Raw genomic sequence first — 12376 nt, 5'->3', positions numbered from 1 at the left:
CAGAGCACCGTAGCTCACCTCAGGGATTTATCTACGATTCTAAACTACGTACCCATGGCAAACAAATTGGAAAAAAAACAAAACATTATTTTGTTCAAAATTCAGATTTTTTAAAAAGGAATTATTTCCCTAAATTCTGAGGTATTTCACATTGCATTCCAATCTCATTAAAATCAGATCTTAGTTCTCACTATCGTTAGACAAAGATCTGAGGACATCCCTTTATGGGTCACGTCAGACCAACCTTTCGCGAACTTTGACCAGCCAATGGAATGACTGACAAGGAGTCGACATTAGCCAATCAGAAGACAGCTTTCCTGAGCTTTATGTCACTAATTTCAAATTGGCGACTACATTTCAAAACATATTTTGACAAATTCTCGATTACAAATTTTAAACCTAAACAAAAGAACATTCTCGCATGGCTAATCGATGGTCTAGATTGTATGGATTCGGTCGATAAGCCAGTAACTATCGTTCAGAATACCCAGTGTAAAGGTTTTCAAGGTTGCATGATTAGAAATCACATTCCGACTGTCACTTTCATGATCTCTTAAGCGATGCTCTGATTGGTCGGATGAAGGGTTGTTTTGACATGACCCGTAATGGGATGTCCTCAGATCTTTGTTTAATGGTAGCGAGAATGAAGATCTGTTTTTAATGCATTCATTCTATAAATATATAGTTGAAATCACCCTCGTTAACTTGATTGGCAGAAGTATTGTGTTTTTTGCGAGCATCTTAAACTACTAATTGTATTGTTTTATCATGTTATCAATGGAAAGCATTTTAATTTCAAATACACCAGAGGACAGTATAAATCATTTATACACATAGTGCCAGAGCACCGTAGCTCACCTCAGGGATTTATCTACGATTCTAAACTACGTACCCATGGCAAACAAATTGGAAAAAAAACAAAACATTATTTTGTTCAAAATTCAGATTTTTTAAAAAGGAATTATTTCCCTAAATTCTGAGGTATTTCACATTGCATTCCAATCTCATTAAAATCAGATCTTAGTTCTCACTATCGTTAGACAAAGATCTGAGGACATCCCTTTATGGGTCACGTCAGACCAACCTTTCGCGAACTTTGACCAGCCAATGGAATGACTGACAAGGAGTCGACATTAGCCAATCAGAAGACAGCTTTCCTGAGCTTTATGTCACTAATTTCAAATTGGCGACTACATTTCAAAACATATTTTGACAAATTCTCGATTTACAAATTTTAAACCTAAACAAAAGAACATTCTCGGATGGCTAATCGATGGTCTAGATTGTATGGATTCGGTCGATAAGCCAGTAACTATCGTTCAGAATACCCAGTGTAAAGGTTTTCAAGGTTCCAACTGTCACTTTCATGATCTCTTAAGCGATGCTCTGATTGGTCGGATGAAAGGTTGTTTTGACGTGACCCGTAATGGGATGTCCTCAGATCTTTGTTTAGCGGTAGCGAGAATGAAGATCTGTTTTTAATGAGATTGCATTGCATTCATTGCTATAATCTAAACATAAGCATAATTTCCATCTATTATTTATTGACCCTGTCGTCAGTAATTTTATCAGGTACCTCTACAAAGCCATAACATTAGTCATAAGTATACAAGCATGAATTGGGAAGTTTTCAATTCCAATTTGGAAATTTTTACTGACATTTGCTGCAGACGAGGGACAGAATATTGGCCTATGAGCAGGTCTAAATCAATCCCTACTGCTGGTCATATATCACTAAAGTGGTCAAGATATTTGCATTCACATTGGTCCAGGTGAGCTAAAAACTCCTGACATTAATAGTCAAACTGGATCACACAAATATCTCATTCTTCACATTATTGCTTACGAGCACAATGCCCTTATCCCAGATCAGTAAATTTGTATTCATTTAATATCCTCAAGGAAATGTTCAAATGAACTATCACATAAAACTGCACCATTTTTGTGAAATGTAAATTGGCACTAAATTTCAATGCCTTTAACTTTATTGGATTCAGTAATAATTAATCATTTTGAATATGACAGCCATTAGCAATTATCATATGATCAGTTTTGTTTTCTGTTTCGATTAATACAATACTATATAGCAAGATAAAGACTCCATGTAACATTTAAACCTAATTGTTCAACTTATAACTACCAAACTTTTTTTAATTTTTACTGTAGATATACCTATAAATGTACAGTGAACTACTGTTATAAGGAACTCTAATTTTAGTTTGTTATAAGCATATATACAGCAAATCGTCCGAACAAAAAAAATGTGTTTGTTCTATCCGTCAGTTTGTTATAAGCATGTTTGTTACAAACATAGTTTACTGTATTTTCAAATATATAAACTAATTACTAGATAATCATAAATATAGCCTCTTCCCGAGGCAAAGGAGTTCACTGACTTTGAAAGTCCAGTTTCCACCCTTGCTGAACCAGGTTGGAATTTCTTGGCTTGATCATAGCACCACCAGTGGCTATTACGAGTAATGTCCCTTCTATGACCCTCCTATTATCCAATTAGCTTCAAACAAAATGGCGACGCCCGGTCAAGATGTTCAGATTGATATACATGATGTATATTATCAATTAATCAGGTCTTACTTCATCAAATCATGTGAGCACCTTCATTAGAAACATGAAAGGATTTGGAAAATAAACAAGATGCTATGCTGAAATTTCAAGATAATAAGATGAAATTTCAAGATAATAAGGTTGAAATTATAAGATTTTAACTTGAAATTTCAACGTATGTATCTTGAAATTTCAACATAGCATCTTGAAATTTTAACTTACTATATTGAAATTTAAAGAAAAATAAATAAACAAGTGGCCCCAAAAGGCTTCCATAGAACACAATGTAAACAAGCCTAAATAATCATGATAATTGACAACACAAACCAACCAACCAACAACACTGCTCCTCCTGCACACTTCATATCTGTGCATATTGAGTCCTAGGCCTTAAAATTCAGGCTCCGGGATGATCACTCTACCAACAGCAAGTAAGAGACATATGCATCAAGCCCTGTGCTTATCAAATCCAAATTCACTACCCTGGTACCCAACCCCCTATTACACCAACCTACCTGCTGTAGGTATCAAGAGTTGGGTAAAAACTGGCATGCTTCCATCACATTTTCCAACATGTAAAAACTTAATGTGGGAGGAAAGCCCGAAGTGATACAGGTCTCAGACGTTTACCACTTCGGTGAAACCCGCGAGTACGGGTATGGTGCTGACAAATCTTGAAACATAATCGGGGCAAACCGGGATTCGAACCCACAATCATAGGATTCTGGCATGCCCAAGGGACCGAACTCTGCACAGCGAATTGTGGCGCCTAAGACGACTGGGCCAACCGTGCCCCCTCAAAACATATAAAAGTCTGACGTAAGTTTATTGTTTCTGTCATTACACAATAGATCATGTGACTAACCACGGGTCCAGGTAGTCCTGTAGGTACACGGTCCTACTCAGGACCCACCTGACCCGAGTACCTGAGTCACCTGTCCCAGCCCTACGTATCATCGATGGAATTTCCTTGATTGAATCAAAGCAAAGATTGAATGAGGAAAATTAAACATGGACTGTCAAAACATTGTTATCAGACCAGAAATATTACATGATAAATCTTAACAGACTTCAAATTAATTCATTTCAACATTTCAACATCCACACTCTACAGAATCAAGTGGAACTGACACTGGATTTTCCATGCCTCCATTAATAATTTCATGCATACAGGAAGCAATATTTGTCATCAACTGAAAGCCTGACACGATGCCTACCGTAGTTCACATCTTGAAAGGGTAACATTTCTATCACCAACATTCTTGTAATTAGTACAAATTGTCCCTTCCAACAAGAAAATGTTTGCTGAGCATAAACGTTTCACATGGAGAAATGTTTTCTAACCTGTTTTCGCTCATGGCAAGACAGCATCTAACTGGCCATGTTGATTAAATAGCCAGTGAATCAATATTTTTCAAACATGAATGGGAGCACATCACTAGCGGGATCGATTATTTTGAGCTTCTCCAACATTTTGTACTGTGGCAATTTCCATCAAAAGATCCTTTAAAGCTTGTATGTACCTGTAATAAGGGGCTGGTCACTTCTGATGGGGGTCGGGGCCTTCTGGATTGGTCTTGGGACTGTCATAGTTTGCTCCCCCCCCCCAATGAGACATTTTATCACAAAACCCCCCTCCCCTAACAAATGACCAGTCCCCCTGAACAATGTACAAATGTATAACTGTTTATTTGAAAAACATAGAAGTGTCATTTCGTCAAGGCCTCCCCATATAATTGTGATAAATTTTACCGCCACTTTTTGGATCTCTTATTTTGTCATGTCCCACCCACCCACCCCCCACACACACATAATCATGATAATAAATCAACATAATAATTCAAAATTTATGTTCAGTAAAAATTTCTTTGCATTATTTTACACAAGCTCTTCCATGAAATAGCCAATCATAATGCTTTCCTCTGTCTTCTTCAAGCAATACGTGACTCACACAGACATGTATCTAATAAGTCACAATCATCTTTGAAGTCCACCAACACAGCCTTTGAAATGTTCAATTAAAGTGAAGTGTCCACATCGGATTCATTCTCTAAGGCAATCTGTTCAAAATGATTAAGGTAAACCTCGGAATGGACAAAACGCTTCATAAAACAAAGAGCCATCAGAACTGAAACATGGCATTCTCTGATGACGGTTTGATCTGGTGGGGAGGCTCACTTCCATGGGATTTATTGACAGGAGACACAGTTTCATCAATTCAATAGTCCATGATGAGTTTCATGGCTCTGGTTGGCATGGCAACGGCATGCTTCTATCACATTTTCCAACATGTAAATTAGCCATTTCAAGGAGACGTTTAGAACATTTGCAATATATATTTAATAAGGGGGGACTCCATCGATCAGAAATGCCACAGGTCTTGTGAAAACACAAAAAAACTACTTTGCAAGACTTCTTCCCGAAGATTATCGGGTTTTCAACAACAAAAACTAATAAATGCAAATTGATCAGTCATGTCCCAAGGTACAGAGTAAAAAAAATAATTTACTTAACTTATCTAATGCATATCAAGTAATAACCTCTTTGTATAGTTAATGACTACCCAAAATAGCAACAGTACTTTTAGATTTGCAACAAGCATGACAAAATATTCCCCAGAAGAAAATAAACATGTACAATTGAATCATGACAGATGTACAATCAAAATATTCAAATCTTGTTTCACATTGGTGACAATTTCCTGTATACAATGACATTGTACTATTGTCTCATGGCCATAAAATAAATTTGTCCGTCCATGAAACTTTATCTGGAGTATTTAAAAAAAGAAATTAACTATTGTTAACTGAAGAACATGCATAAATATTAGAGTAAATTTGCAGGCATTATCTAGAATTCTAAACAAAGTGCCAGACTAATTGGGAAAACTTGAAACATTTGCTCAATATGGAGTTGTTTTAATGTTCCTATTGTCCTAAATTCAGAGTGAGTGAGTATGGTTTTACGCTGCTTTTTACAATATTCCAGAAATATCACGGCGGGGAACACCAGAAATGGGCTTCACACATTGTACCCATGTCAGGAATCGAACCCGGGTCTTCAGCGTGATGAACGAACACTTTAACCACTAGGCTACCCGACTGCCCCCTAAATTCAGAGGTTTAAGAACACTGTATTCTGTGCAATAAGTAAAACTAAGCATTAAGTCTCTTCCCCTGTATTGGTCCTGCTATCAGTGATCTACAAGTCACCTCTATAAAGCCATAGCATTAATTATAACAATATTAACAGGAAATGGGAAATCCTAATTTCAATTTTATTGACATTTTCTGCAGACTTGATCTGACTTTTAGCCTCTGAGCAGGTCTAGATGAAGCCTGACAGTACAATAGACTACACTGTATTCTACACCTTATCTGAATATATACTACTGGTGAAAAATAAAGGAACGAAAATTTAAAATGTTTTTGTTTGTTCGTTGTTTGACACCACACTCTGCAATATTCAAGCTGTATGACGGCTGTCTGTAAATAATCCAGTCTTGACCAGACCATCCAGTGAATGACATCATGAGCATCATTCCACGCAATTGGGATACGATAACATGCATAAACCAAGTTAGCGAGCCTGACCACCCGATCCTGTTAGTCGCTTCTTACGACAAGCTTAATCGGTTTTTAATGCAAGCATGGGTTGCGGAAGACCTATTCTACCCCAGATCTTCACGGGTCTGAATGTAGCCATCATAGGGGTGTATATTAACAATACTGTGGCAGTGCATCTGAAAACAGCATCTAATCACACACTTAAAAATGCCTCCGAGACCGTATCTCAATGAACAGACAAAATATAGAATTCTCTACAATAACAGGAAGACAAATTTCAACATCTACCATTACAACCAACATGGCCACATAATCAATTAAAACTGGGCTTAACCAAATTGAAAGGCATATTTTTTCAGATGACTATTATGGAATTGTATGGGATTTCTAAAGCACCTTCAAGTTTGATTTGGATAGATAGGTGACAAAAATGGCAATTTATTGTTGGAAAATATTCTATCTTAGTAATGTAAAAATCCCTTGAATTCGTTTTATTGTCAATACAATCTTTACCTCTGGCGGTATGAAAAAACCCACTGTCATTCTGATTTTTTTCTATAATTTTGTATTCTTAAGTCAGTGGATCCAGAAATCAACCAAAAACATGAAAGGCCTAGTGTATGTTTGAGACTACTGAAAATTTATTCTTAATCTTGTAAACAGCATATTTATTTAAGGTAAATACTGACTACAAATCAAGAACAAAATGGTTTCAATGTCATGAATCTTATAATTGACATTGGCGTTGAGGTGCTGTTTGAAAAATAATTATTTGCAAATGGACAGCTGTACTTCTATAACATGTGTATATACTGTAGGTGGAACTGTTTCCAAAAGGCATGTATCCATAGCAACAGCAAATATAATGCAAAAAGAAGATGTTTGCTTGATTCAAAATAATTTTTCAACCCCTGCTTCAAAACATTTTTTGGGGAAAGGAAGAGCTTAGCAACTTTCTTAACCATAACACATTTTATTCAGACCAACCAGAATGTCCTGTGAACAATATATTTGGGGGGTAAAACCTGGATACAAAATGTTTTCAAGCATTTTCTGAAACAGAACATATTTTCTTAAAGAAATCCCAATGTAATCCAAGGGAATAAAAACATACTCAGAGCAACCAATGAGTGAGCATGTTGGGTTTAACGCCACTTGTAACAATATTCCAGTCAGTTTCACGTGGGAGGAAAGCCCGATGTGAAGCAGGTATCAGACATTTACCACTTTGGTGAAACCCACGAGCAGGGGTATGGTGCCGACAAACCTAAAAACATAATCAAGGCGAACCTATACCCCATAAGTTACTGGCGTGCCTATGGGACACAACTCTCAACAGCAACGGCACTTTAGACAACTGGGCCACCCGTGGCCCTGAACACCGAAGAAATACACACAAGTTCTAAACACAAGAGCATCTTACCAGTTGAACTACTGTTGCACATATCATGTTTCAGCTGATTACATAACGACAAAGAGCAACAAGGAAGTTCTTGATGAGGATAATCTGTTCTGACAGAACAGAGAATGTGATTAATGCTTGGATTAAGATACCCCCCCTGGGGCCGAACTACTGAAGATAGCATAGTTTAGTCCTAGACAAATTCTGCAGTCAAATTATCAAAATTCTGCAGTCAAATTACCAAAATTCTGAGGCTAAAAATTACGAAATTCTGCGGTAAAAACATAACCATTTCTCCCTCAAAAATTAATACAAACTCATATTTTTAAATGTTAATTTTAATATCTGGCATTTAGATTCAAATCGAAATCCAAAACCAAATAATTCCACAAACTGTCATCAACATTTATCAATGGATGACATAAAATTATTCAAATAAATATGGATAGTGTCACTGGTCACTGATATTTACTTATGGTTAGATGTAAACAAAGTATATGTAGTCATAATACAATAAGAATGTGAGTGAGAATTCATTTATTTATTGAAGGAATTAATGAATTTATTGTAGGATTCATATTTTCTGTTTGATTCCTATGTAAAATGCTTGAGCATCATTCAGGTGCAAAATTAGATACAAAAAGCTATAAAATGATTTAAAATTATTGTAAAGGTTTGATAAAAAAGAAGACAAATTCCAACATTTTTCAGCAATTCTGCTGCAAGTAGTATTTTCTGCAAATCTTTCTGTGATCAAAAAATCACAGAATTCATCTAGGACTGATATTTATGATGTGCAAAATCTATTGAACATGCTCAACTTGTATGCCTAGCAACTTTTTCAAAAGTCAAAGGTTTTCTGTATCCAGCCAAACATTTCTTCTTTACAGCTTGAATATATGGGTAAAAAACTCATGATGGAGCTCGAGGATTTCACCTGTCCGTCCCTTGATATTATTATAGTAAACACTAACCCTGTAGTCCTTGCCAAACTGCCCAACAGTTAAGTAGAAATTTGCCTTTTGGATGGGTTTTGCTTCTTGTTATCATTATAACAATGTATAAGGACCAGTTGGCTAAAACTATTAGTTTCTATCGCTGGTTCACTCCTAATATCATGTGAAATAAAGGTACTATACATCTTATTGTTAAACTTGACATATCAAGTACATAGACCAGCCATTTGTGCCCCACCTATAATTCTGAATATGATCAAATTCTATGCTACAAGCCATCTCATGTCAAATGAAATCAAATTTTTTCCAATATCCATGCAAATTTTCTACATTTAAGGGTTTTCGTTACATAAAACAAGAAACTTTAATGTTTAAAGGACTACATTATGGTGTTACTTGTTTTTCTTGAAGTGAGTGAGTTAGGTGTAATGCCGTTTTTACCACTTCGGTGAAAAACCCAAGAGCACGGGTATGGTGCTGACATCCCTAGAAACATAATCGGGGTGAAATGGGATTCGAACCTACAATCATAGGTTTCTAGCGTGCATCTAGGGATGCAACTCTGCACAGCGGCGCCTCAGACGACTAGGCCACCTGATTTTCTTGGATGAAAGAACTAATGAGATTTACTGGGTGCCGCTGTACCAAACAATCTTAGCGCTACGACTGTCATAAGTCTACGTTAAGGTATGGGAGTTACGATCACCTTAGCGCTAAGATCACTCTGTACAACAGCACCCGAGTCTGTTAGTCAGTCTGGACACTCGACAAGAAATCAACTAATCGCACGGAACATATCAAGAGATTTTTTTTAGTGCTGTCAACAAATATTGAAGTCTGTCTGGATCATTTGTATTTTGTTTGTTGTTTAACGGCACGCTCAGCAATAAACAATCAAGTCAGACCAGACAATACGGTGATTGAAATCATGATCATTGATCTATGCAATTGGAATACAATGACATGCATCAACCAAGTCAGCGTGCCTGTGATAGTTTGTAGCTGGTAAATCAATTACTCTAACCTGCAGTGCAATCTGGATTACATTGTTTGTTTGTTTGTTGTTTAACGCAGCACTCAGCAATATTCCAGCTATATGACGGTGGTCTGTAAATAATTGAGTATGGACCAGACAATCCCGTGATTGATATCATGAGCAGCAATCCACGCAATTGGGATCGATGACATGCATCAACCAACCAAGTCAGTGAGCCAGACCACCCAATCCTGTTAGTCGTATCGTACAAGTATAGTCGCCTTTTACGGCAAGCATGGGTTGCTGAAGACCTATTCTACCCTTGATCTTCACTGGTCAGTCTTGATTACCAGAAATTAACAGTGATACTTTTTAATAATAACACATCAAAGTTTTAATGGTTTTGTTTGTCACATGGCATTATATATTTTTTTATCACTTCTTTCAAACTGAACATGCAGTGAAATTGTTAATGTGCTAAGAAAATGGGATCACTGTGAAAAACTTCACGGATATATATTTTTTAACACTTCCCACACACATATTTTTGGACATTTTACCACAATATGCGTCGGTTTAGACATTTCTATACCATATTCATCGGTCAGACACAGCTACAAACTGCTGCCATTGCCACAAGAACTCGACCCTGTAGTGTATCTTTCATAATAAAATTACAAGTAGATGAAACTCAAATCTAAACAAATGTTACATAATTTATAATTTCACTCACCTGTCATCCCTGTACCGAAATGGGACTGACCCGGTCCGGGTGCTGTCATGGCCAATAATCTAGCAACCCTGAAACAGGATGTTAACTTAAGCAACAATTTTCAACCAAGACATACCAAGTTGTTCAAAATATTTTCTGGCAGAAAATACTTCTTTCAATTCAGATAAATATTTTATCTTGTACAATTACTGACTGAAATATTTACAAGTCATGCATCCATAGCCCAGTAGGAATTGACATTCTCTTTATCTATCTGAAATTCAAATCTATTCTTTTGAGTTTAATCAGGAGGAGCTTTCATTTCTATCACTGAACCTGATGCTGTGACACAATAAATGACTCACTGACAATGAGAAATACCTGTTGCCATGTCAGGGTCATAACCTTTAGAAAACAAATTGTAAAATATTCTCGTTTTTCTTTCTGACACAAAAACATATTTTATTGAGCATAAAGTTACACATGGCACATCATAAAATACAACAGAAGTTAATGTGTTTATAATTCCAACTGAAAGCATGGTAAAAAGGATTTATATCTTGGCATAACTTTCCTATTTCCTCACAGCTGTAACAAGGAATATCATTGTTGCAATCTCTTGTACATGTTTCCTTATTCCTACTTGGGAAAAAAAAAATTAAGCAGTGTAAGAGAGGAAGATGGAACCATGTTTATACCAATAGAAAAATATTTTGACTGTATCAGTGAGCATGACACAGCAACATTGAATGTGTAGAATTCTAAACATATAGTTTAAATTTTCAGTGAAGCATCAATTTTTATCACTGTTTAGTATTTTATACCAGATCTCATTTTATGCTTCATAATACCAAAAAAACAGCTGAATAGATTACATTTTATTTAAAATAAATATGATGTGCCTTATTGGACATGTAGAAGTAATGAAACTAATATTCAGGAAAATGAATTTATCTGTTCCAAAATCGAAATATATTCATCATTTTGTAAAATAACAATATGTTTCAACTCTTTGCAAAGGCAGGAAATAAGTTTCATGTCGGAAATATATTTGTGTTTATTTACTACATCCAAATTGTGTTAAAATTTCTATATATATTGATGCATCACTTTATTCAAATGTCCTGGAAATGACCCCATGGTATTTGGTTGTAAATATCTTCAGAATGTTCAATAACCATAGGGTAAGAACATTATGAAAATACTTGTATATATACGATTTCATCATAACTATGCCTGCGCTACAATTGTTATTTTTAACACTGATCGTCTTACTAGTTGAAATATACGGTTATAACACTGCTGAGCGATAACTGTAGCCTTGTGAGTTCATTAGCATAATAATGGTATCGTCCAAGAGGGGGTGTCAACTCGGCAATATGGTTGAAAATGTCCCTTCTCCCTTCATTTACGTTATTCCTTCCCATTTCACACAAGACTCCAACATATATAATACCACCTATACATGGAAAACACTACCATATATTATGTACAGCGCCAGTATTTAAATATTCACGACAAGTCGTTGGTTATAATCTGAAGGGTAACCGCCATTTTGTTAGAAAAAGTTTCCCGTTTCACAAACAAATTTGGGATGTGATGAGAGAAAAAAACAGTATGACACAAAATGTAATACTGAGAAATGAAACTTAGAACATTACCATACATTTCTGTAAAGTAGTTTAAATTTTTCATGCACGTTTAATGTGTTTTCTTTTCGTGTTAAATGTGTCTATTGCGATGTACTAGATTTGTCGCCATTGCTAGTCGAAGCACCCCCTGTTTTCTTAAATCCGTCTAGCTTGAAAATCGAAAGAAAAATTCATAAACAGTCATAACAGGACATTCTGATGGTACAGAATCGTGCACTGACAACTCCGTAATAAATATACGAGTTTTCTCCAAGCAACAACAGTGTTAAATAATTTTACGATCATATTTTTCTATTCCCCCGTGCAATGGGCTGTGTCGTTATGCATAATGGAAGAACCCCGAATCTCGATGACGTAGGGCAGGAAATAATATTTCATCTGCAAAATACACACTGAAAAAACAACGGACAAATAACAAAAAATAGCACCGTTAAATCTACGGACATCCTACTTATGAGGGAAAAAAAAGAAAATGATGCTAACCTGTTTTTTCGATGCAATAATGATGGAAATATTTGGTAAATAGTCGCCGTCGATGGATTCACTC

General features: G+C 35.9%; 1 protein-coding gene across 1 annotated transcript in view; it reads right to left on the bottom strand.

Moving 5' to 3' along the window:
* Positions 1-12376, bottom strand: part of LOC139444751 (scm-like with four MBT domains protein 1) — a 45054-nt gene extending 32678 nt beyond the window's left edge. The window contains exons 1-2 of the mRNA XM_071225690.1: positions 12313-12376; positions 10199-10266 (exon numbers count right to left, since the gene is read on the bottom strand). Coding sequence (XP_071081791.1) covers positions 10199-10247 — 49 coding nt within the window. The 5' untranslated portion in view covers positions 10248-10266; positions 12313-12376. The remainder of the gene's footprint in view (positions 1-10198; positions 10267-12312) is intronic.

Source organism: Haliotis cracherodii, unplaced genomic scaffold (assembly GCF_022045235.1).
Source record: "Haliotis cracherodii isolate W230 unplaced genomic scaffold, xgHalCrac1.p SCAF_6, whole genome shotgun sequence".
Classification (NCBI taxonomy): domain Eukaryota; kingdom Metazoa; phylum Mollusca; class Gastropoda; order Lepetellida; family Haliotidae; genus Haliotis; species Haliotis cracherodii.
Note: the sequence above shows the minus strand (reverse complement) of the source record. Positions and strands in the feature narration are given on the sequence as shown.